At 39.2% G+C, this 27,693-nt stretch overlaps 1 protein-coding gene across 1 annotated transcript in view; it reads right to left on the minus strand.

Moving 5' to 3' along the window:
* The window catches only part of OCA2 (OCA2 melanosomal transmembrane protein), a 198,186-nt gene that overhangs the window by 53,211 nt on the left and 117,282 nt on the right, over positions 1–27,693 (minus strand). The window contains exons 19-22 of the mRNA XM_040969948.1: positions 22,312–22,371; positions 21,604–21,708; positions 17,804–17,897; positions 12,803–12,896 (exon numbers count right to left, since the gene is read on the minus strand). Of these exons, the coding sequence (XP_040825882.1) occupies positions 12,803–12,896; positions 17,804–17,897; positions 21,604–21,708; positions 22,312–22,371 (353 nt within the window). The remainder of the gene's footprint in view (positions 1–12,802; positions 12,897–17,803; positions 17,898–21,603; positions 21,709–22,311; positions 22,372–27,693) is intronic.

Here is a 27,693-nt window from a genome sequence, read left to right on the forward strand (position 1 = left end):
CTGAATGATGAGCACTGCTCTGAAGCAAAGACACCCTGATGACACAGCTGCTATTAGAACACACAGTTGGGAGCATCCCCAGGAAAATAGCAGCTCATGCACAAAACAAACAGCCACCAGAAGTCAGATGCAGACAAGGAGCTCCCATTGATTTGCAAGTTTAGGACAAGTAAAATGTAACTGAAGCAAAAACTATGTAAAATGTAGGTAGGCATGTAGGTAGATAGAGAGAGAGAGATAGATAAAAATAGCAATTGATGGAGTCAAATAGTGATAAACAAATACCATTAGATAGATAGATAGATAGATAGATAGATAGATAGATAGATAGATAGATAGATAGATAGATAGAGCAATAGCCAGATAAAAATAGTAATACAAACATACATACAAATGGGGCCAATGTTGTGGTAATCAGGTCAGGCAGCATCCCCCAATAGCATGCTGATTCAAGTCCTGGCTACTCTGCTTCCAGTCCTGTTACCTGACCATGTGCTTGGGACAGCAGTGAGAAAATGGCCCACCTTCTTAAGTCCTTGCCACCCTGGTGGGAGACAAACAAGGAGTTTCTGGTTGCTGGCTTTTGCTACGCCTTGGCTCAGATCTTGTTACTGCAGACATTTGGGCAGTGATTCAGCATATAGAACACTCTATCTCCCCCTCTGTCATACTTCAAATAAATAAATAAATCGTAATTAAAAGTTAGAGATAAATGAAAGATGATATTAGTAATGCAAGAAAACAGTACACACTTAAAGACCTGAGGGAAGACACGTCATGTCTCAACCAGAATTTGGAGAACTCCTTGCAGCTGAAGAGAAGCCCATGACCCAGGCATTGCCCACTAAAATAATTACCATCCCAGGACTTTGAGCCCTAAATACACAGGTGGACCAACAGAGACTTCATTCAAGTTGTGGCTTAACCTTCCAAACAGCAGCAACAAGAGACTTAAGGTGATGCAGGAGATTTGAGCTGTGGCTCTAGTCGTCTTTGCTCTACCCCTGCACCCACATGCTCAGCATCCCCTGCTGGAATCAATGATTTATTCTCAATGGGCGCACCTCCCATTAGCATCGCCGACCTATACTTCGTAGGCACTAAAGCAGTGGCTTATCACATCACTTCACTTTGCACTGGGGCTGGTGTTGCCTATAGTTCCTGGAGTAGGTAGATTATAGAATCTCAGTTAGATGGTGGATTCAGTTGTAGCTACTCTCCTAGATAAGACTTTCTTACTGAAAAGAAAAAAAGAAAGCTGATAATCAGAGAGATGATCACACAGTGTCTGAGCCAGAAAATGCATTTTTGTTTCATAAGCTGAAAACCCAAAGCTCTCACAAACCAAAGCAAGTAAGAATCTCAGCCAGGATTTAATCCCCAAACAACCTGAGCATTATGATCAACATTTAATCCTCAGAAAACTTGAGCAGCATGACCCTAGAAGATTTCCGGATTAAAGATACAGAGCAGGAAGTGGAAGGAACCTGGATGGTTCGATAAGACATAAATATAACACATAGAGATGAACAAATCTGGCAAACATGCAGGAATTGAGTTTTTGTGGATGAAGCAGTGAACAAGGACACACACAGTCCCAATGGCTAGACTTTGCCTTCTCAGAACAATACAACATGTGACGATCTTTCTAAATGTTAGGAGAAATGACCACCACTTTGAGGAAGCTAAGCTTATCTATTTGCTAACTGACCTAAAAGTCCTTTACCACTGAATGGGTAGCAAAAAACCAGAATTTTTTAAAAAGTCATATGAGATTCAATTGCACAATGGCTTGCACATATGCTTGAAAACTTAAAGTTTGTAAAGTTTAAAAAAAAAAACACTTTACAAAATTGACCAAAGAAGAGACAGAAAGTCCAATGAAACTAACTTCAAAAGCATTTATAGCAAGAAGAAACTACAAATAAAATACTTTACCCCAAAAATAACAGTATCAGCTCCAATTATTTCATAGGGAAAATTACACCACTTCTTTGAAAAACAAGTTAGTCCAATGCAATCCAAATGATACCACAGAATTATGAAAGACAGGAGACTTAATAAAGTATATCATCATGAGTTAGATTGGCAAGTTTTTAACTTTATGGTGGTGGTGTAATTGAGATGTGTATTCAATGGAAATCTTACTTTAATTTTGATGTCTTCTTATATTAGTGCCATACAGTAGGATCTTCTCTTGTGACTCTGGGCAGCAGCAGATACAGCTCCCAGAGAACAAGCAATGTTCTACAGGTTGCTAATGTGAGATGCATTCACAGCACTTCCGACTGATACTATTTTTTTATTTACCGTAGGTCTACTAGAATATGACTGCACATTATGTCAAAAAGCATCTGGGAAAAGATAGTATTTTTGTCTCCATGATGAAAGAAATTCTGTTTACTATCTGATGCTCAGATGGCAGCTGATTCAATAGAGATGATTTTTCCCAGAACAAAGCTGTATTTCTGTAGTTCCCTGGGAATCTAGGGAGCAAAGATACCAAAACAGTAGTGCCTGAGATCCCAATTACTGGAGAGTAGGTAAGGTCTCCCCCGGTGACCTCTCAAACCTCCTGTATATGCTGTAGACAGATGCTTTGACTCTTCCCTTCTCTTGGGAGATATTCTCATTCTGCATGTCGGGCATGTTGCCATGGTGACTGACCTTGGTGACAAGCACCAAAGACTCAGAGGGCCAGTCTCGGCCTGGTGCTCCAGACAAAAATTAGTACTTGTCCCAACTCAGATCAGCCAGCACCCTTCCAGAGAAAGCCTGACTCCCAGTTCACTTCTGGAGCTGTAGGCAACCCTCCTCACTGTGTGATGAAAGTCTCACCCTACACCAGACAAAGAAGAGAGAAGGGAGAGGAAGCAAGGCCTGGCTGGACACTGTCCATTTAGGGAGGACAAATCTTCTGGTCCATTCCTTCCTTTTGCCAAAGCTAATTAGTTTGCCACCCAGAATCCAGAGTCCTGACTAATGGAGTGCCCTATTCTTTCTCTTTGTTCCCACAACACTCAAGGTGGATCCGACATGCCCACTTCCAAGGTGTTCTCAGACATGTCTTTCTGCCCTGGGCACTTTTAGTTTTCCTCTCCAACAGACTCCTCTGAGTTACATACTTCCATGCTCAACTGCTGATCTGATACCTGCTATTTGGTCTCACCAAGACTGGCATCTAACAGCTTTTCCTCTTTCGCACTATTTCTGCACCTAGATTTGGCTTCGATTTCTTCATTTCCAAGTTATTAGCAGGTACTGTTGACTCAACTGCCAAAACATATCTCTTCTGCTCACTTTTCCTAACTGCCATACAAACACCTTGCCCTAAGCCTCCACCTCTAACCTCCTTATGCCACCCCTCATTCTTCCAGTCTGTTCACTTCGCTGCAATGAAAAGGGGGGGGAGGGAAATGTGTTTTAAAGAAATCACAACACACTGCAAGGGAAGGGTGAAACTAACATCTCTTCCTGCAGCCCCACCTGAGCTGCAGCCGCAGGTTGCATCCCCTCATTAACTGTCTGCTCATTATGAAGCTTTTATAATAAAATTTCCATGGTGTGACACACCAACCCCATCATGCACCTGACACTATGATACTTCAACTTTTTTACAAAAAAACATGATCAAATGGGTTATATTCAATCGCTCCCTTCCTAAGCCCTTCTTCTCTTGACCATATATTAAAGCCTGCCTCCCAACAGAAAGAGGTGGCCCCAAACCTTACTGAAGTTCTCTTTTGAGTATATTGACACTCCTTCACAAGTATACGCATTCTCTTTGCATGCAAATAAATCTTGCTTTCATGCACCTTTGCCTATATTTCTCACTTGTCTTCTTTCTTGTGTTGGAGATAAGAGCTGGACCCACCTACCCTAAGACACCGTCATGCCTGGAGTAAAATCCAGCCTGTTTCCACTGAGACTTAGAGACTGGGAAAGCAGCCTTTCCTCAGAAAAAAAATAGATATATATACGACAGGGTGTACCTCCTCAAGACAATTTCGTATTTATAACCTTTAATGCCTTAGCATAGAACTGTACCTTTTATTCACGGTGGGAAAAGTTTATGTTTTACTTTTGTATTTGATGAGTCCAGAAGTTCAGCAGAAAAATGTCTGACTGGTAGTGATTTCACATGTTGACCAAATGGATGAACACAGATAAGCACACATTTTTATATAATGAGTATTTACCAAATATGAAAATATGGCCTGGATAAATATCTGATAATTATCTCATTACCCATAAATACACTACTTTACAAAGAATGTTAATCATATTCTGGTTTCTCTTAAGATCGTATAAATCTTTCACCTTTTACAAAGAATGTTAATCAATGGCAGTAAAATTGTGTATAAACCTGTCAAAATTTATTTCTTTTTTAAAATAACACATGGTGAAAAAGTCAGGCCAACTTTCCTTTATTCCAAAAATTTAGCCAATAAATGTGTTATCATGAAAGAATACTTTCAGAGCTAAATGAATTTCTTCCACCCCTATCAGTGTTGAACTGAACTCAGTTATTTATATTTTTATAAAGTGAATAAACATTCACTTTGTCTACAGAGATTGTTTTTATAAAATGATTAAAGGTGCCTTAGGACTAACTTGGCCCCTAATTCACCTTATTTCACTTCACCAGAGCTTGGCTTTTTAATAATTTTATCTCATTAAGCCTTTTCATGTCATTTTGAATTCTTTTAATTAACTCATTTTTCCTGGGTACTCTGATGCTTGGAATTAAGCATTTTTGTCACTCAATTAAGAATATCTGAAAAACAAGTTGAATAAAGATAACAATTTAGCCATCAAGTGATCCCACTGGGCTTTTTTCCAGTTGTAGGAAATTTGATTAATGCAAAGCATGGGGAAATTGCCCATGAGACAAGGCTGTTATCATGTTTGAATTTAATATTATTTTTACCATGAGCACTACAGTAAATGGCTTCTTCAGCAAATTTCATGCTTCCTTCAATGGACAATTTCTAGACAAAATTATAACGTCATCTGTGAACACCCAGGTAGCCCATCAACAAACACAGCAGTCACATTAAATGCCCTTTTCCCAATGGTTGCAGAGTAAGAGAGGTACTTGATCTTTGCTGCTTATTACTGACATGAAGCTACTTGGAGTTCCCTGAGTAAAAAGGAAAAAAGGAGCCATGTTCTAATGAAGGAATTCTTGGGAATCCCCAGAAAGCTTTAGGATGGGAGCCAACTGACAGAGTTGGAACTAGCTATCCTATCACCACCCTGGAGAAGATTGTCAGTGGCAAATGAACAATAACTTAACCACGTGTGCATAGATAATGAGTCCTCCATGAAATCCCCTAAGTGCTGGGGCTCTGAGAGCTACAGGTTGATGAATACTTATACCCAGCAGCAGAGTGCACCCCAAATCCAAAGGGACAGAAGCTCTCTTACTTAGGATCCTTCCACACTTTGTCCTGTGTTCATCCTGCTCTTTCTGCTGATTTTTATCCTTAACATAGCCTGTGGAGTGAAATAGGAAAGGCCTATAAGCTGGTATTCTGAGTGATAAAAGCTGTTCTCCCCTTTCTCATCAATTGTTTCACATATGAGAGAGGTTGTGGGAAACCTGCCTTTGTAGTTGACATGGACAAAAGTGCAGATGGGTGATAGATGTTTACTCTCAAATCCAAATAAAGCCATGTTTTAAAAAAAAATACAGAACAAAATCAATGAATGGTTACTAACAGCTTATATGCACCACCTCCTAGGGCATCTTCCAACTGGGCACCCAAGGGTCTCAACAGGCTGATCCTTCACCTGTAAGTACCGGCAACCCATAGGGGGGCCAGTTTGTATCCTGGTTGCTCCACTTCGATCCAGCTCCCTGCTTGTGGCCTGGGAAAGCACTGGAGGATGGCCAAGTCCTGGGGACCCTGCACCCATGTGAGAGACCCAGAAGAAGCTCATGGTTTCTGGATCCAGATTGGCTCAGCTCTGGCTGTGGTAGCCATTTGGGGCGTGAACCAGTGTTATCAATGTCTCTCCTTTTCTCTGTAAATCTCCCTTTCAACAAAAAGCAAATAAATCTTCAAAAAGAAACAAAGAACAAGCCCACAGTGTTAGCCCACAGTGTTCGTAACAATTCAAGCTCCTTTTCCATGAAGCATAATCATTCTCAGGACCACAGATCATAACCACCCAATATGCCCAAGTAGTTTCATCCCACACTGAGAATACATCTCACACCTCAGTGCAAAGCAACGGGTAGGTTCCTCATGTTTATAGCAGGGCATGGGACTTCAACTACTCCTGCAGAAAGGATCTATCTGTCTCCTGAGGAGCATAAGGTCTAACTTTGTTCCAAGGAGATACAGGAAATTTTTTCCTTCCTTTTTTTTAAGCTAGCATAATGCATGAATGAATCTGACATGGAAATTTATATTCAAAAAATAATTATCTCATGTCTGTAATTTAACACTCATGAGGAAAGAAAGTATTTGACTCTGGTTCAGTGAGTTTATAGCGCTGTGATCAATACAGAGATTAACCTTTAAAAAGCATTCAGCATTACATTAGCATCTGCTTTGACCTTTGAGAAAATACGAATGTCTAGCTTGATGTCCCTGAAGAGAACAATAGAAGGCGGGATTTATAAATCTACCAGTTTCAATCAGATTCAGTGTTACATAGTTAATGGTGACCATTCTTTTTTGTCACACTAAACAGAGCCAGGACTTTTTCCTCTAGGAGAGTATTTTCTTAATGGCTTATTCTCTGTATATATTTTTGCTCTGTCATGTAATGGTCTTAAAGCTTCAAAAATTGTTATTTTCAATAATTCCCAAAAGGAAACAAAATGAGGTAACAACATTTTATAGAAGCTAAATTCCAAGAAGAAAATTTAACATTTAAAAGAGATAGTAAAAAAATCTACTTTTATCAGTTGATGAAATAGCTATAATTGGCTTATGTATGCTATTTAAGCAGAACTGAAATTATTCCCTGTGGAGGGTGGTCCTGAAGACTGTATTTCTGTCTGGCAATGGAATCCAGCACTAAAACAGCTCCAATCAAGAATCGTAAAATGGATAGATATCGCCTACATGGACCAAAAATATCAGGAAACAAACTAACACAACCCATTGCAGAAGCCATGATCCACTGCACTGAACAGAGAGGATGTTCTAGAAGAAGGAATGCTGAAAGCGACCCCCTCAACAGCAGCCCAGTCCAAGTGCATGGATGACATCTTTATTTACCAGATAAGGCTCTGCTAAAATTAAACGCAGCATGAAAATTTAAATGCTGATACTGAAAACATAAAGCCAAACGTGAATTAGAAAAAAATAGAAGTGCCAGATAGCTCTATATATTGAATTGCATATTCTCCATCAGCACGAGGATATAGGAATTAAAAAAAAAAAAGACTTTAATGCTGAGATCAGAAATAGATAGTAATATGAAGAAATGGAATAAGCCAAAGGGGAAAAAATGTATCGTAAATAAAATTGAACTACACATGCTCTACAAAGAAAAGAATTAAGTGAAATGCAGTAAGATACATTAAAGGCATAAAATAAGAGGATAAAAAGAAAGGAGCAGCAAAACAAAATACGAAGTCAAAAATACCAAATATTTCTAGTAACAAAGATTAGATTAAAGATGTTCAAAATATAGAACCATGTGGAATATAATAAAGCATTTAAAAAATAAGAAGATAAAAATGAGTAGTTAATTAAGTCAGTGGGAAAATGTTTGCTATAGAAGACAAACCCCAAACCGTGCAGCTGATAGAGGATCAATATCCAGAATCTATAAAAGGTTCAAGAAACTAAACAATCACAAAAATAGTACAGTTAAAAATTAGGCCAAGGGTGTGAACAGGAAGTTTTCAAGAGATAAAATTCAGATGCTCAACAGGCATACGAAAAATGCCCTCAATCATTAGCAATCAGAGAAATATAAATAAAATCTACAATGAGGTTTCACCTCATCCTTGTTAGAATGGTAATCATCAAAAAACTAAAAACATTGAATACCGGTGAGGATGTGGAGTAGAGGATACCTTGATACATTGTTGGTAGAATGTAAACTAATAAAACCATTACGGAAGACAGTATGGAGATTCTCAATATCGAAGAATTGATATACTATATGAACCAAACATTCTACTCCAGAAAATGTATCCAAATGAAATGAATCATGCATCATATGAAAAGAGTTCTCAGTACTCCATGTTTGTTGGAGCTCAATTCACAATAGCTAATACATGGAATCAACCCAGATGTTCACCAACTAGATAACTAGATAAAGAAAAGTGTATGAGTTAAGCTTCTGCCTGCCATGCCAGTGTCCCATATGGGTGATTGTCTGAGTCCCAGCTGCTCCACATCTAGTCCATCTCCCTGCCAGTGTGCCTGGGAACTCGATGGAGGATGGCCCAGGTTTGGACCTCTGCATCCAGGTGAGAGACCCAGAAAAAGCTCAGGCTTCTGACTTTGGACCAGAACAGCTCCAGACACTGTGATTATTCTCTCCTTGGAAATCTGCCTTTCAAATACAAATATAAACCTTTTTATTTTTAAACAAGAAAATGCAGCATACATATACATTATGGAATACTTACTACTCAAGCCATGAAAATGAATGAAACCCCATCTTTTGCAACAAAATGGTCTCAACTGGAAACCATTAAGCTTAGAGACATATTTTTCCTAAAACGACAAATATCTTATTTTCTCTGATATATGTTAATATGGTTAATATAAAATACAAAAAAAACTTAGAAATAAAGCATTTTGTGACACATTTGTTATTTGTAGTAGGTATTGGTACTACTGTGGAGCTGGGGTCTTCCTACTTTTTACTTCTTGAATGTTAGTGTTAGTGGTAATAAAACTAGTGATTATAGAGCAGACTAAAATTCTGTATTTGCAAAAACAATGAAGGGAAGGGAAAGAGAGGGTTTGGAGGAGTGAGCAGAGGAGTGAGGGTGTACCAATGAAGTAAATAAAATCTGTTCTCTTTATATTAATAAAAATTTAATAAAAACAAACCCACTAGACCCGAAACAAAACTCTCCGTGAAACAAGGAAACACAACAAATGCGCAAATCTGAAATCCTAAAGACTACAACAAGGCATTAAACGAACCCATGGGATACCTGGGCTCTATTAATAAAATGATTCTATTTCAGGGATACATTTTTAAACTCCCCATGGAAAAAACCATCCAATAATTTAGGCAAAGAGTTAAATTACCACCAGATGTTCCAAAAACTACTACAGATTGGCCAATAATAAAGTATTTTTATGAAATTCAAAGATGGTGTGCTTCAACCCAGGGTTTATGAGTTATGAAGTAAAGGTTTCTGTCTATATGGCTGTAGAAGCACATTCCTATGTCTGCAAAACCTCAGTAAATACTGGAACTAACGGGTTGTTCTTGTGCTTTACTTTTAGATTAATTCACCCTTCAAAAGACTAGGGCCACATCAGCAAAAGTAGTAACAGTCAGAGAACTTAATAGAAACCTCACAAGTGCTGAACAATGGTGGAAAATAATGTATTATTTTTAAAAAATATATTTCTTCTTATTAGAAAGGTTTGCAGAGAGAAGGAGAGACAAAGAAATATCTTTCATCCATTGGTTCACTCCCCAAATGCTGCAATGGCTGCAATGGCTGGAGCTGAGACAATCCAAAGACAGGAAGCAGAGCTTCTTTCAGTTCTACCATGCAGGTGCAGGGTCCTAGGGCTTTCGGACACCCTCTACTGCTTTTCCATGCAACAAGCAAGTTTCTGGATCAGAAGTGGAGCAGCTGAGACACAAGCCAGCACCCATATGCAATGTCAGCACTTGCAGGTTGGAGGATTAACCAGTTGAGCTATCATACCAGCCTCATTGTATAATTTTTTTTTAATCTGAAATAATTCAATCAACAAGTGGGTAAGGAAGGAAGGGAAAAGTACAACAAATAATCAATGTTTACAAAAAGGATCTTCAGAAGTTTCATGGAAATATATAGTATGGAAAAACTACAAGGATTTCAAAATATTTGACACCAAAATAAATTTTAATTTCATCAGTATTCTCATACAGGTGATAGAGGTCATCTTGAGATCTAAACTACACAGCAAAGATTAAAAAGAAAAAAAAACAAATGGGAGCCAAGATGAGTTAAAAGACTCTATATGCAACCCAGCATGTCACATGGGTGCTGGTTCAGGTTTCAGCTCCCTGCCAACAGCCTGGAAAAAGCAGCAGGGGGTAGACCAAATGCTTGGATCTCTGTAAAAAGGAGAGGAATCTGGGTGAAACACCTGGCTCCCAGTTTAACACTGGCCCAGCCCTGGCTGTTGTGGACACTGGAGAAATCAAAGTCCTTTCTGTAACTCTACATTTCAAGACAGAGAAATAATAAAAGGGCATGAAAGGACTCTTTAACCTAGAGATTGAAAATTATTAAGCACCCAACTCTTGATCAAAAGGCAAAAATAATCTTGAAAACACAAAAGTTCAAGATAATGGTAATTAAAACACTACATATCAGACTTCATGAATTACATCTGAGTCTATGAGCAAAGAGAACATTAAATCCTTAAACATTGTGAAAAATAAAATTAGTACATAGATACAAATTCATAGAATTTTGGAATTTACAAAAAAATGAGAGCAGTAATAATAGTACAAAACATTAGGAAGGAAAAACAATAAGCATAAACATAACAGTTAAAACAAATAAAAATTGAAAAACTAAGAGTAATAAATAAATTAAAATTTTATTTTTGGAAATACAAAATTCCAATTAAATGTCAAACTGATAAACCAAAACTAAATTCACAGATAAGAAATGACCAGGTTGAAACTACTGTTGATAAAATTTAATAATGATAACATGCTTCCTAACATTCGTGGACCTCAGCACTTACAATTTTATCTGAGTAATTTGAAAGTCTTAGTCCACAGTTTGTAATATTTTCTAATCAAATTTTAAAGCAGTATGCAGAGTTTTTACTACTTCTATAATATTCAAGATAGTGTGATAGTGAGGAGGTCAAGCAATTTAAACCAATAACAATTATAAATAAATCAGGATACACCCAAAGCAACATAAAACAATAGACCAAAACACAGAACCCAGTAACAGATCCAAAAACATACATTCAGGTACGATTCAACAGAGGAAGCACTGCCTCCCCACTAAATGGTGCTGGAGGAATCTGAAATCTGAACTTCATATCATATGCAAAAATTAAGTCTAATGGAATATGAACTTAACAGAAAACACAGAATTAAAAAAAAAAAAACACTTAGAGAAATATAGAAGACCCAGAGAAATGCCTCAATTGGCTAATCTCCCCCTTGCATGTGCTGGAATCCCATATGTGCCAGGCTCCCTTGCCTAACTCTGAGATCAACCAGTGCCACAAAATGGCCCAAAAGATTTTCACACTTTCTGGAAGCAGAGGAGCCAAAGTGTCACATTCTTGGCCAAAGAGAATCATTTGAGTGACAGTCCTCCACGTTCTAAAAACATTAGGACTTCAGCCCAAAGCTGGAAGTACTGGTTTTCTGGCCTTAAGTCCGTGTGTCCTAATGCTGCCCCAGCTAGAACTCTAAACTCTGAACTCCGTTCTTGACTGTGTGCTGGGTCTGGGGCCTCCTGCTACCAAGTGAAGACAAAAAGATCGCAGTGAGCAGGGGCCATCCTGCTAAAGCCACCGTCACATTTGCTGTAATGAAAGCTGTTTTCAATTAGAGAATGCTGTTCTCAGTCCCTTTCATTCTCAGCAGAGAGAGCAGGAAGAAGCTGGTCTAAAATGAAGTTTTAAGTCTTTTCCCTGACAGCAAGGTCAGCAGTATGCCCAGCATCCCGTGGAGAGAGGAACATTCATTGTTCTCTGTCACTTCACTCACTAGCTCAGTGTGTCTCCTTCCCAGATCCAAATCACTTAGGAGTGTCATTCAATTTAATGTGTCAGCAAAACTGTCAAGCATTACTAGCTTCCTAGGAACTATACAAGTGACAAATATAGTGAATCTACCAAAATCTACATATTATCTAACATGTAGAAACCACTTTGCGAGTTGACGAACTTCCAGAGAAATTTTGCTCAACATCAAATAAATGCAATTCATTTCAATCATCTTTTTCAGGGTCTACCCATTTACATGCTACCTATTCACCCGCTCACAATGTGCAATTATGTCACATAAACACAAGCATGCAGGCAATCAGAACCCCAGAGAGACCACAGTTCCCTAGGAACGCATTCTCCCACACCCCAAACCCACTCCCACCCTGGACCTCAGGTCTGTGCCATCCTCCTGAGAGGTGACACACACGGAGCATCTACTTTCAAGTTACCCTCGGAATGGCCATCCTATCTCAGTCTGGAGCTTCCCTATATCCTTGCTGGTAGGGCTTTCCTGCCATGCAACCCAGTAGGGTGATGTCAGACTCTCTTTAGGCATCATCGTCAAGGACAGTCAAGGCACAAGGCCACACCGGAATTTTCAAGAAGACAGCAGTGAGAACTATCAGTCAAGCTCACCACTAGTTCCTGACTCCTTCACTCATCCTGAATCATCCAGATTATCTGAATCAGACTCTGTGATGGACCTCCACCTAGTTAGAGACCGTCAATGTGCTTGTTCCCCAACTAACTGCATCCATACCAAATTATGCCTAATTGCTAAAAAAAAGAAATGCATATCTTCATGTTGAACAGCATGCACTAATGTGGGGATGTTTTTTTAAATTGAGTAATCTTAGAACTTACATATCTACATAGAAATTTAAAATGAGCTTTAAAAGTACCTGAAAAATTCCATGAAAGAGAATCCATATCCATGCTGTTCTGCTATCCCTGCGCAAACAACATTTGCTGAAGCTCCAATCAGTGTCCCATTACCTGAAATCACAATTTAAGAAGCAGAATAAAGCCCTAGTTTATTCTAATAGTAGTTTCTATTCTACCTTGTGTTGTAGTATATAAATCATCTCACAGGTGTTGAACTGATGACTTCATAGGCATTACCACGGTGACTGCTTTGCAAATATCAGGCAACACACACACACACACACTAGCAATCAGAACTTAAACTCCACTGTTTGTGAATACTGGATTAATCTACAGACATGTCTGTGGATAGACGAGGGAAATGCTAAGGAGAATAAGCAAGTCATTGTCAGAACAGGTGATAGATATCTTTCAATGGAAAACGAAAAACAGAAAGAAAGCAGATCATACATGAAGGAACCTAAGCCAGTCTTCGTGGTCCAGGTGAAGGTTAAGGTTGAAGTAAGCCAATCAGAACATTAGATGTGACTCAAAAGAAATAAAAGGAGAAAGAGAGAGAGGGAGAGAATTTGCTAGATCATTGAGCTGCTTCTTTCCCTCAGGACCACAGAGGTCATGGCCTGTGATGAGTGCATGACTCAACATTCATTTAGCTCAGTTTCTGACATCTGTCCATAAATCATCGAGGAAAAAAAAATCTCTTTTCCTTCCACAGATTGGTGACTTTAAAGACAAAACTCTGGAGCACCTATACTAGGCAGAAGACCACTTTTATGGGACCAGACAATACAAACTCAAGCAGGCGACAGAGCAGCATTTCCATGACGAATGAAGGATGTGGAAGGGCTGAGTAGCACATTGCAGGACCAGGACTGAAAAGCAGCAAGTGTTGAACTTGAGCCAGGAGTTCCAACTCTAGAACAAACCACAACAGTGCCGACCTACACAGCCTCCTCTCAGCACCATACCTCAGATGTGTCCATTCCATTATCGTACTTTCCAGCCTGCTCCTGTCCTGGGCCAGGAGAACTTTTAAATGAGACTGCATGTCCATGCCAAGTACACTCCCCATGGTTCACCTCCCATGGTTTGACAAGCATCTTCCTACAGAGAAGCCAGTGTTCTCCAAGAGTACTGCCCAGCCTCATTCCCAGCTCCAGGATTTCATAAGGTGAGCTCCACTTTTGAACTAGACAGAACTCAACATATGAGCCAAATTCACAGGCAGCAGCATATGTGAGCTCTAAAACTAAAAGGCAACACTTATTTTTCTTATTGGAAAAAATACTCCTTTTCCAGTCACAATGATGATGTTTCAGGCAAGCACTGCCTGGGTGAGAAGTATGGCACCATGCCTCTAGTGGGTGTGAATTCCTGATCTGCAATGAAACACACAAAATCCTGTCTTTTGTAACAAAATAGGTGCAACAGGAAACTATTATGCCTAGTCTCAAAAGACGAATAAACATGTTTCCTGTGATAAGTGGTAGCTAACAGAACACACATACACACATACATATGCACACACAGGTGTAGGGATGAAATGATCACTTTGGGATAGGATTGTCATTTTTAGCCCATGTTTATTCTGCAATGAATTTGTGATCTTTCGATCTCTTTATTTGCTAAATATTATGATTAGGGGCAAATTAAGCCTGTAAATATACAGTAGATTAAAATCATAGCTGTGTAAATACTGTTACAGAGAGGGAGGGGGTACTTTGTTCCTCAGTACATCTGCATTCAGGAAAAATAATGGGAAAGTTTTCAACCATCTAAGGGTGCTGTGGCAGCTGAGTATTCTGGCTGCAGGACACTTCAGGACAGGGTGAGTAAAAGAGGGGAAATGAGGAACCCAGTGGCTCTGATCTCTCCTCGGAGAGACAGATATGGCGAGAAGAGGAACAAGAGACAGGCTGACTTGTATCATGTAGGCAATCACCCAGACTTCCCACATGTGACTCCACACTGTATCTTTTGCATGTAATGTGGATGACATTTTAGGGACTGTTATTCCCCAAAAGTCCCCCCCATATGCTCTTTGTAACCTGACCTCCCTCTGCCTCCTCCATTATGCTTTTGCATGCAGTCATTTGGCCTCCTGAAGTCTTCCTAACCTGAGAGGCAGAAAGTTATCTTACAGAATCTCATGGAGCCCTGTTTCTTTTAAGGATGCATGCAGTTACGTGCAACAGAAAGCCTAAGTTCCATTTAAACAAACAGGGAGATAAACCACTCTCATGGAAAAAGAAGTGTGGAGATCAAGGGCTAGCAAGCTCTTATTGATATTCATGACGTCAGAAGCAGGTCTCCACAATCTTCTTGCCTCTGTCCCACAAGATAGCTTCATGGCCAAATCTACGGCAGGAAGACAGGAAGGAGAACCAGCATCAATAGATTCTTTTCAATCAGAAGGTAAAAACTATGTCAAAAGACTCACAGAGTTCCTTCATCTTTTATTGCTCAACAAAATGAGATCAGAAAAAGCAGGTTGGCTACCAAAGTGAGCACACAGAGGGAAACAAAAGAGAAGAGAGCGGGGAAAGTGCTGGTCATTCCCAACCCCAATTCTAACCCTGCATACACGTGTTGGAAACAGAGGACTTCCTGCCTCAGAGGAATGCTAAGTTTGGGTTCAGAAACCATCCGTGGGAGTGAACTCTTCTAAGCTTTGCACTTTGAGAAAGTCTCGAATAATTTCTGTTCTATTAATTAAGATATTTGGCATTGTAAAGAAAGGAAATCAGATGGTATCAGCAACAGGAAGAAAGTTCCTCCTGTGTAACAAGCAGTCAGCACAGCAGCAAGTCTGCATGGCTCCATGGTACCATTTGGACCGGTTACCTCTCTCTGCATCTTCTGCCATCCAGAAACCCATGCAGAAGTGTCCCCACACTCAAGAGAGAAGCAACTCGGGGAATCTCTGTCACATGACACTATGCAAAGGAAGGAGCAGGACAATATTCTCTCCCAAGATTTATTCTCAGAATCAGGGAACTTCAAGACTAGCCCCTCACTTCTCCCAGAAATCACCCCTCAAGTCTCCACTCCTAATGGCTTTGGCCTGTCTAGCTCTGTGTCAGTCACTGACTATGAGCATGAATTCGTACACTTGTCCCTAAATCCCAAAACTGCATTGAGTACACCTGGCTTGGTAAACATCCGATCTTAGCAACAGCGTACATTGGAACGCAGTGGTTTACCCCATAATCTTGAGGCTAACAGGAAACTACAACTGCAACCACCAGCCAGAATCAGGAGAGGTTATCCCACATAGTCTCACCCAGGAAAAGGTCAACTTTCAAACTCTGAGGTCCTTCTAAGGAATGTCACTCTCAGACACGGTAAAGTCAAAACATGTGAAGTCAAACAAGCCTAAGTTTGGGGACCATCTCTAGTGTAATACAGTGTAAAGCCTCAGCATGTAAACTTGCCTCTGCCTCTGTTCATGAAAAACTCAGGCTAAGGTAGATTTTTCTTAAGACTCATTTGAGTTATTCTGACAAAAAGAACAACCAACAAGTATTAGTGTTAGATCAGTGACTTTTTTGTTTGTTTGTTTCAAACCATCCAGGGAATCCCCCTCAACAATTTGTATATCAAATGCCTTTTCTAAACCTGAATGAAAACAGCTACTTAATATCTTCTTCAAAATATCAGACAGTAGAAGGCTTGGGAGTTACTGCTTCATGGCTATAGTTTCAGTTGTGGATGACGAGTCCTGGAGATGGATAGTGGCAATGACTGCATGACACTGTGAAAGCCACCAAGTCCACTGAGCTACTGGATGTTGTTATCTGTAGGATAACTCCTGCATTTGTAGGAGTCCCTGATGGAGTCATTAGAGTTAACGCTGGAATTAACACGAGTATCTGCATTGCAGGAACAAGAGCCTCGCCATCACTAGAACAAATGAGCACAAAGGGCCCACTACTTAAAATCTAATTTATTCACTACATCTACATTCCCACTTTCAGAAATGGCTCAGCCAGTAAGTAACTAACCCTAACACAGGCTATTAGCCCATAAGTAGTCTATGTGAATGTCTCCTCTTAAGAAATTCCAAAACAACCCACTTTCTTTGGGGGAATCAGAATTAACACAGGTGTCTTTTACCCTCTGAAATCCTACTCAAGCTTTTGCCTTTTTTGAAGGATTTTTCTATGGATTTTTCCTTCCAGTCTCTCTTGGTATTCCCTGGGCAGTGAAGATTGCCTGTTTGTATTGTAACCTCAGTTTGGGTGACAGTCTTCACACCTTCACAGCAAGGACAATGAGACTGCAACAGATATTCATTAAGTTTGAATGAACAAAGTCTCACGTAGGGGATGATTTCCCAGCTACCTCGGCTTCATGTCAAACGTAGCTATGAATGGAATGACTGCTTTTGCTGGGGAGCTGGTTGTTTGGATAGAAGCCATCTTCACATTTCAACCACTTGATAAGAAACTGATGCTTCTGACACCAAATCAGATAAATTAGCTATCTCCATAAATTGTAGAAAGTTCATTGAGTGACATTAATCCTCCTTCACAAAAAAAAAGAAACTAACCAGAAGGCTATTGATTTTACAGTCAGAGATCAATCAAACGAGAAAGCAAGCTGGATTACTAAGCATGCCGGGCTTTAAGGATAAAAGCCTCAAATGTAACCAGTGTGCTTCTGCCAGATTCTTCACAATCCTCCTGTATTCCCAGAGGTGATGAGGCTCCCCAGAGGTAAGAAGAGCTCTATTTATGATCCCTCCAGGACAACCACATCCAAAGCCCTTGTGTTTGGTCATCAGAGTTCAGTCTCACTTTTTAACATCTCTAAAATGCTATTTTCCCATTAAAAAAAAACTCTAACATTTATTCCTATGAGAAGAGATATCTCTGGAACTATGCCCTCTACAGCTAAAGGTACATTCCATCAGTACTCCCTTTAGTCTGCTTTAGATTTGGTACACACTAACTGTTGTTTCCAGCTCCGTAACAGTGTCCATACACACTGGCTTGCTCCAGTCAGCTCTCCCTCACCTCCCAGGCAGGCACCAAGGGCCAGGGCATACATGAGCGGTGGCGTAGGCAAGCTGACTTCAGGATCTTGACTTAGACTCAGAAGCACAGGAATCTGCAAAGGAAAAGGGCATTGATATGACATCTAATAGGAGCTCAGGCTGTGACCAACTCGCAAAATGCAAAGCACATTTGCAGAAGACAAACTGTTAGAGGGACAGGACACATGGAAGAAAATCAAAACGAACTATTTGATCTACAATAAAAAACCTGCATTTGAACCCATATATATGAGTTTTATTCCAGCCACATGACCAATCTCTCCTCCTTGTCTATAACTGTTCAGTTGCTGCTATAGTCCTAAATGAAGTAATTCACACTGGAGCTAACCAACTGCCCAGGAATATGACAATTCAACCAGAGTCTATGAAATCTTGCAAGTCCTGCACTAACACTATGCATGAAACATCTTATTTCACCTTCAAACATTCCTCTGTATTGTGTGTTATTCTTTCAATAGATGACGAAGTGAAACATGGTGAGGCAAAATAACATCAACCTTGCGTGTAATGCCAAGAACATGAACATAGTCCTGCGATTCTAAACCACACATTGGTAAGTTTATCCTAAGCTGTTTCTCACTACTATTCTTAGCCAGTCACTGGAACCTGCTAACATTCATTCATAGAACAAGAGGATTCCAATTCTACAGTTAGTATAACTCTTTCATCAGTTGTGCCAGCAAGTTTCTGACACAAATTTCATATCGTTGAGCTTCAAAAAGCACACACTGACTGTACGAAATTTTTGCTTAAAAAGCATGAATCCATACCATAGGCATTTGGGCTAGGGGTTAAGATGCTATTTGGGATCCCTGCATCCCATACCAGAGTCCCTAGTTCAAGTCCTGGCTGTGCTCTCAATTCTGTCTTTCTGTCAACACATGCCCTGGGAGGCAGTATGTCATGGCTCAAGTAACTGGGTCCCTGCCATCCACATAGGAAATCTGAATTAATTCCCAGGCTTCCATTTTCAGCACACACAAGTTCCCAGGCCTTTGCAGGAATTTGGGGTGTAAACCAGTAGATGCAAACTTTGTTCTTTCTCTCTCAGACTCTCTCATGTTTCCTCTATTACTCCAGCCCTCTCGCCCTCTCAAGTAAATACACACAAATATATACAATTTTTAGGAAGAATCTTGGCAACATTTTTTAACAGCATGCCTCTTAGTGATTTATGTTGCTAATGAAGAATGGGTGGGGGTGGGAATGGTAGCCACTGAATCTGCTCCAAGTTTCGAAAAATGTGGTCACTCTCAGATGCCACAGGGCAGCCCCTATGAGAAGTTAAGGAGATGCTCCTGGACCTCCAGCCCTAGGAAAATAACATTGTGTCAGTATCTCAACAAGAGAAGGAAAAGGGGGACTCCAAAAGTAAATCACCTGGGGGGAAAAATACACAAATATCTCACACAGCATACAAGGATTCAGAGGTCCACAGAGATGTGTAATATAATTTAAGGTAGACAATTTGAGGTAAGAAAATCACCCTCAACCAGATGTTACATCTCCCAAAATCATGAAACAGTACTTTGTCACATATTTAAGAAGGTTGAATCACTCCACAACTCTATCCTGGCAATGGGATTTCATATGCATGAATACAACAAATAGAAGTGACAACAAATAGCATACATGGATCCTTCTTCGCACTCCAGGTTCTGGGTTGAGCCAGTAGGTTCATTTGAGTGATGGGAAGTGGACTACACAGAAGCATCCTGTGCTTGCACATGTACACAAGCAGGTTCAGTGAGGAGAGAAGTGAGAGAAATGTAAACCCAAGAGAGGTCCCACACACGAGGTCCTACACACGAAGTCCCAGAGGAAGGATATCTGCAGCAGGTCCTCTAAGCACCAGCAGAACCCAGAAGCACAGGCTGCCACCAACCTCTGTATCCATCTTCCTGACACACCAGTTCACCATTTCTATGTCTGGTTCTCAAGAACTGCCATTTAGGATCTGAAAAGGAATCCAGGGTTTGCTGTACCATGAGCGCATTTTTGGGAAGCTCACTTTTTCACTGTCAGTATTACTCAGTAGTTACTGAATTAGCATATTGGGAAAATTCTAACTGGCAGAGGTTGCTCTGAAGCAGTCCCCACAGCATGATTCAATCTCTGCTTTTGTTGGCTCATACTCAACTCAATCATTGTAAAAGAGACAACTTCAAATTTGATGCACCGGTTCTTTGGAGGAGCAAACAAAGTGCAAACTTTCACAATGCCCAACCATGGATGAGTAGAACAGCACACTGAAGTCTCTGTGGGTACAAGGCCAGCCTCCATCCTATGGCTGAATGTAAACCAGGCATCACGATCATACTCAGAAAACGAAGCATAGGCCCTCATCAAGAAGCACATAAGAGGGTGCCTTTGAACTGGGCAATGTTAAAAATCCAGCAAGTTCTCCTGTGCTGAGAGCACATCAAACAGTACAATGAGAGAAAACCTACTCCATATTCCAGGTCACATATTTGCAAGTTCCAGAATCTAGTACAAGTTGATAGCTACCAAAAGCATATTAACACTAAACGTATTAACAAACACAGTGTTGGGAATCTGTGATAATGAAAATATAAAAGGGGCAAGACTAATGTTATTCTTACTGAAACTCGGTAAGTATATCATACTAAGTTGTTGTTAACTTGAAATACTATATTTTTTCTTCATTGTAGTTTATTTTAAAAGTGAGGAAATCTTAGGCACATTCAGGGAGGGGTGGGCAGAAGGCGACAAATATTTCTCCTTTCCATTTTATGTCAGTGGAAAGAGAGAGTGCTCTCCACTGCCTGACTTCCTATGAGCCTAGAAAGTGTTCCATGATACCAACCCACGTCCCTGGTGATGGGGAGCACATCCTTAGAAAGGTGTCATTTGATTGACAGATGGGCAGACACTATGACACAGGGCAGGGGGACAGATGGCCATGGTGGTAGTTGCTTATGGAGGTTCCCACTTGACCATCTCTATGTTGTCCCAAATGGGAAGCAATATCATACACCTCAAAAACGTGCTGAAGATGTGTCTTCTGCTTGGAAAGCTGCACAATGGCATGCACAGAACAGAACTTCTATGCAAGAGAACCAGCTGAGTGAGCCCCGAGCTAGTCACTCCAACCATGTCAACCCCTGAACTAGTCACTCCAATCATGCCATAAAAAAACCTACCAAAAAAATTAAATATGACTTTCTCATACAGTTTAATATGATAGGCAAAACTTCCCACTCTAATGTAAAATATTGTTAGGATACATTTACTTTTTTAGAAATTGTTATTTATGTTTACCCTAAACTAGAGGCAGATCAAGAGATCATCCATCCACTGGCTCACTCCCCAAATACACAAATCAATCAGGTCTGATCTCAATAATACCTGTGAGAAGGAACAAGATTGGAAAAGAAAAAAAAGACTAAAGAAATAAAATGGATGAAACATTAGGCATCCTTGCTTAGAGGCCAAACAAAAAGAGGTAATGATGAGTATCTGAGAAGGCACCTAAAGGAAACTGAAGAAATGATGTGCATAAACTAACCATTCTTTGAATTCAACATCCATGACAGCAATGATTACATTAAAACCTGAAAAAATTCTTCCTCAGCTAATAAGGTTGAAAAGGTCAGTTTTAAATGAAGATTGTCAGGGAATTCTCAGCTCTGCCCAATGTATGCTGAGTTTCTAAGACAGCTGCTACAAGAATGTAGCAGAGACCTGGGAGTTCCCAAGAAGCATGAGTAGGCTGACGTTCTCACACCTGCAACTCACCATTGTAGCAGTGAATGGGATATTGTCAATCAAGGATGACGCCAAGGCTGAGACCCAAATAATCAGGATGATGGCAGCTGCTAGGCGCTGATCCTCTGGGACCATCTGGAAGGAGCAGAGAGCAGCACTGTGCATCAACACTGGTAAATCACAGGTATTAGATCTAATCTTAAGACATTTGAGACTCACAGGGATCAAATGGATGCTGACAAACTCCTTCTTACAACAAGGCAGGCACAGGTGTGCGAGCCAAGCCAACACCTACACCAGGAGCCTAGGCTAGGTTACTATGAGTAACTAAGGGGGACAGTTTCCAGCCATGCTCAGGCCACTTCGCCTGGTAGGGAGGGATGCAGACTAACTCATTCCTCATCCATGTCTGGTGGCTATGCATGCTGGTCTCACCATCACTGCTGCCCTACTGGAGCTTGGAGTTGGGAAATTTACTAACTAATCTTCATGTTGACTGTGATCCCTCTTACACAAGTTTTGCCTAAAAGCTAAAAACAAAATAGCAAACACCTATAATTACATATTCTCTGGGAAAACAAATTCCTTCATCTTCAGGCTGCCCAGGATAAGATAAGGTCCCTGCTGTGCTTTTTCTACATGAGTAATGTGACCTATTCTTTCCAGATTCTTTTTTTCTTTTTTAACAGAATCAAAGAACACTGTCTGGGGTTGATTCTATTACAGCATTTAGTGTACCTTTATTAGCAAAGCAGTCTGTTCACCGACATATTCTATTAAATGGAGATGGGCCAGCGCCTAGAAAAAAGGGTGAGAATCAGCTGAAAATTGAGAATATATGCAAAGTTTATTTTTAAAATCATGTCTTTAAAATGGAAAGAATTGACATAAGGTAAGCTCAGACTTTCGTTTCCTGTAAAAGATCTGACTCAAATAGGTGATCTATATATAGCTTATTATCACATATACACAATAAAGCTTCATGAAGAAAAAAGTACAATAGCCCAGGGAAGAATTTCTCCTTGATTTGTCTTAAACTCCATGTTAAATTTAAATTCAAATGGAAAGAAATCTCTTTATTTCAATATCTATGCATAAGAGTTGTTCAGTTGCATATAATGAAATGCCACTCCCTATAGAAAATCTTTCAAGTAAATTTCATTTCCAATTTCTTTGTAAAAGTTAAATCTCAGAGTCTTAACAAAACGATAATGCATGGCTTTTATAACCTTCAAAGAATGGAAAGGAAGGTCTGTTTAACTAGCATATCACTATTTTCACAATAGTAGACAGATGCAAAAAGTTGTATTCAAGAAAACACAAAAAAACCCTTTAAAAACCAGAATGTGGACATCAGAAGTCACCCTATTTAGACTATCTCCTTGGTCCCAACCCAGGCAGGGATGTTCAGAGGCCTGTGAGGCTCTGGAAAGGAACCTAGCATGGGGACAACTTAGGCTCATAAGAACATGCCCACTGCATTGATATTTGATCTTACAGAACATCTACAGTGAAAGCAACATGTGCCCACAACTAAACATGAAGGTATTTTTAAAGCTAATCAAAATAAGGCAATGGCCACAGTTGAGTCAATCTGAAGCCAAGAGCCAGGAGCTTCCTCCAGGTCTCCCATGCAGGTGCAGAGTGCCAAAGCCTTGGACTATCCTCAACTGCTTTCCCAGGCCACAAGCCGGGAATTGGAAGGGACATGGAGCAGCCAGGACACGAGTCGACACCCATATGAGATCCTGGTACATGCAAGGCAAGGATTTAGCCACTAAAATCTAAATCAAATGTCTAATTTGATTGCACTGTACCCACAAATTCAATTTCTTCACTTGAAGAAATCTATTCAGATTTTCAATTGCAACAGGAGTCAACTTTTTGCAAACTATGTATCTCAAAAAAAAAGTATTCCCTTTCATTTAGGTGTTGAACTTGCTTGTATAAATTTATTACCAGCATTCCTTTCTTCTTTCAGAGTCTACAGGCTCTCTATTGATAGCTCCTATTTGCTGGATGATATTGGCATATATTCTCTCCTTTTTAAGAATCAGAATTTTGGCCTTTTGCAAATTACCTTTTGCCTATTTTTACTGGTTCTGTTCATAAGTACTAATGTTTTCTTTGTACTTACCTTCACTTTGTCCCCTTTCCCATTATGGATCATTAAAGAAAACATTAGACATTTGAGTTTAGATATTATTAAAGCATGTCATGTGACTTTTTCTGACTATAGCTTTACCTGCATTCAAAAATATTTTCATTAATATTCAAAATATTTTCTTACTTCCCTAAGACTTGATCTTTGACTCACGAGTTGATGATAAATTTGTTGTATTTCCAGATGCTGCTGTCTTCCCAGCTTGATGATTGCTATTGATTTTTTTTAATTTAAATTTATAATGGTGACAGTTAACAATGTATATGATATGAGCCTCAGTGAATCTACAACGTGCAGGAGGGAATTAATTTTTCAGATGCTTACAGTGGTATGTGTCAATTAAATGTAAGAGGTAGATAATATTATTCATATATTCTATGGCTTTCCTGGTTTACTTGTATGTGTGTAATATTAATTTCTGATCTCCTGTGGCTATAGAATGGTATATTTTTGCTTTAATCAACTGAGTGAACTGCATCTTGAGCATTTATTAGGCACATCTGTAGTTGTTGTCTTCATAACAAACTGTCATTAAATGCACCACATTTATCTTCAAGTCTGTTTTGTGCTACTTTGGACTTTCATATTAATTCCTTACATTCTACTATTTTTCCTTTCGCTTATTTTCAAACTGTCTGTTCTTCTGTTACCATTAAGTTTCATCTATCACTTCTTTTCTGCAAGGGCAAATGTAAAAATGACATCTCTTCCAGACTAGAATATATTAAAACCTAACATCTTAATGGCTTTCTCAATGTTTTCCTTCTATGGTTAATATAATTATTGACATATTTGTATTCAACTTGATGCATTTATTATTCTGTTTGTTTCTATCTTTGATCCTTTCTGTGCCCATTTTCCTACTTTCCTTTGGATTAGTTCAATATCTTATTTCCAGGTTGACTTTTTGATTGTTAATTACTTTATTTTAATAGTTACTCACAGATTGCAACATATATACCTAACTTTTTAGTCTACTTAAAGTTAGATTTTAACAAATTAAATACACAGGTTTGAAATTATATAAGTCCCTTTATCTCTTACATTTCCATTTATACTGTAGCTCTAATAGATATATAGTATATATATATACACATTGTACTATACTATATACATATAGTAGCTCGATATATATATATGTAATATACACACACACACACATTACATCTATATACATGGAAGTTTGAACCAAACTAAGTTATAACTTACATTGTCGGAGTTTTATTCCTTTTAAGGAATTTAAGAGGCAAACACCTTTACATATGCCACTTAACATTTCTGCTGGTGTCCCTTGATTTGTAAGGAACCAATTTCCCTTTACCCTAAAGAAATCCCATTGACATTTCTATAGAAGAAGCCTACTGGAAATTAATTCTGGCAATTTCCTTCATCTGAGAATATTTTTTTCCTTCATTCCTGAAAGATCATTTTTTCTGTATATAAAATGATGGCTTCAAAGGGGTTGTTTTTTCCTCCCTATTGCAGTGCTTACAGATACTGTTCTTCTATCTACTGGATTTCATGCTCTAATGAGAATCACTCAAACCATGGGCCCCATGGATGTTATGTGTCAATCTTCTCTTTATGCTTCAAGATTTTTTTCTCACCTTTCGTTTTCCATAACATGAGCATTTTTCTAGGCATATTTTTGTTTTACCCTGTGCATTCATTACCTTTCATGAAGCTTAAATGTATGTCTTCTGAAAGACAGGGAGTTCTTTACTGATAACTCATCAAATGATTCTTTTTAATCTTTTGCTTCTCTCTGAAATTTACATTTTTCAAGTACCCCACAACTTACTAAAGCAAATTATTTTCTCTAAGTTTTTAGATCATTTACATTGATCTATTTGCAGTTCACTAGGTCTTTCTGCTGTCAAACATTTTCAATGAAAGCACCAAACAAATATTTGCATTTCACTGTAGTATTTTTGAATCCTAACATTTCCATTTTTGTATACCGGTGTGTATATACACATATTTACATATACATTCATATGTATGTATAGTTTCTATTGGTCCTGCAAATTCCCATCTGTTCACTCAATTTTTGTAAATTTTTTTCCTTTTCAAATACTTACGAAAGCTGCCTTAATTTCTTTAATCATTTCAACATCTAGATTTTCACAGTTTTGATCCCTTTGACTATCATTTCCCCTTATGAACTGAGTGTATTTTCTGTATTCTTTGTAGACCAAAACTTTTTGTACTTTCTCACGGATATTATCAGTGCTATAAAACATAGCATTAGATTCCTTAGATAGTAAGGAATTCTCTAATTTTTTTTTTTTTTTGGTTTAGAACCTTATTAGTTCCAAACCACAACTTCTGTTTTATTTTCTCAGAAAAGATGGTCACAATCAAATCATCTTTGAAAGTCTGAGTTTCACCCTGTCCCAGACACATGTAGTACAGTGGTCACACATAGACCTGTGTAGATGATTCTAATTCAACTGAGTTTACACCTTGGTATCTTGGTCTATGCGTGTCTCGACCTTTATGCTTGGTTCCAATCTCAATGTGCTCCACTGTCCTTCTCCAGGATGCTTATACAGTGTTTCCCACACACACTGAGACTTTGGATAAATTCATGCACAAAGTTGGGGAAGCTTTTCGACTCTTTTGGGCTTCCCCCACCACACTTTCTGGTCCATAGATACTACATTCTCTAGTTCATCTAAACAAACAACAACAAAATGGCTGCTTCTGGAACGCACTACACTTTCAGTTTCAGAATGATCTGTCTTTCCTAAACTCATGTCAGATGGTAGCCCCATTTTGGGTGGTAAGAAGGAATTGGAACCTGATGGACTTATAAGAAGAGAAATGGAACGCAGAGGTAACACTCAGGAAAACTCCTTATCTCTCACCGTGTGATATCTGGCTCTAACCTGGAACTCTGAACGAGAAGCCCATCTCCACACGTGGCCCCTGGAGCCAAAATAAACCCTTTTCTCTTTCTATACTATTGTGATATTAGCAACATAAAGCAAACAAATACAAAGTGCTACCATCTATGTCACTATACCTCGACATTATCAAAAGGACCTTGACACTGGGGAAAACTCTGAGAAGATAAAACAGGAAATCATCCCCTGACAGGGTTATTTCCCCAAGTTTGAATTCCCTTCCATAATCCACCTGCTTTTATTTTCAGATACAGTAAGTATTTATTTTTCCATTTTATTCCAGAGCCAGCAGAAAGGAGACAACTTTAGCAGGATGAGAAATCAATAATCTTTCTTTTAAAGATTTATTTTATTATTTTTTATTGGAAAGTCAGATATATTTTGCTCGCTTCAGCAGCACATATACTAAAATTGGAAAGTCAGATATACAGAGGGGAGCAGAGACAAAGAGGAAGAACTCTGTCCGTTGACTCACTCCCCAAGCAGCTGCAGTGGCTGTAGTTGAGCCAATCCTGAAGCTAGGAGCCAGGAGCCTCTTCCAAGTCTCCCACATGAGTGCAGAGTCTCAAGGCTTTGGGCCTTCCTCAAATGTTTTCCCAGACCACGAGGAGAGAGCTGGATGGGAAGCAGGGCTGTTGGGATTAGAACTGGCACCCATATGGGATCCTGGAACATGTCAGACAAGGATTTTATCTGCTAGGCTACCAGGCCAGACCCAATAATCTTTTTTTTATTATGAAACTGAGTTAAATTACCTAGCTAAATGGAGACCTACTCGTAGATAAATATACAGATGGGTATATACTCCCACAAATAAAAATATTTATTTTAATAGCATTATTGTAATGTATAATAGACAATAATTTGTTAAAAGGAAGTGAAATTAGGATAAAAAGCTAGTGAGTGATGGGAGAGCTGTTAACAGTGTTCTGAGGAGGGCCTCCTTGCAGATGCATTATCTGAACATGCACTTAGAAGGGTATACCAGTTGCCAGCATGATTTGGCCAGGTGGTTAACCTAAATACTTGTTCATAGAGCAAAGAAGT

The sequence above is a fragment of the Ochotona curzoniae genome, unplaced genomic scaffold (genome assembly GCF_017591425.1).
Source record: "Ochotona curzoniae isolate NIBS_2020 unplaced genomic scaffold, NIBS_Ocur_1.0 scaffold_4701, whole genome shotgun sequence".
In the NCBI taxonomy this organism is placed as follows: Eukaryota; Metazoa; Chordata; class Mammalia; order Lagomorpha; family Ochotonidae; genus Ochotona; species Ochotona curzoniae.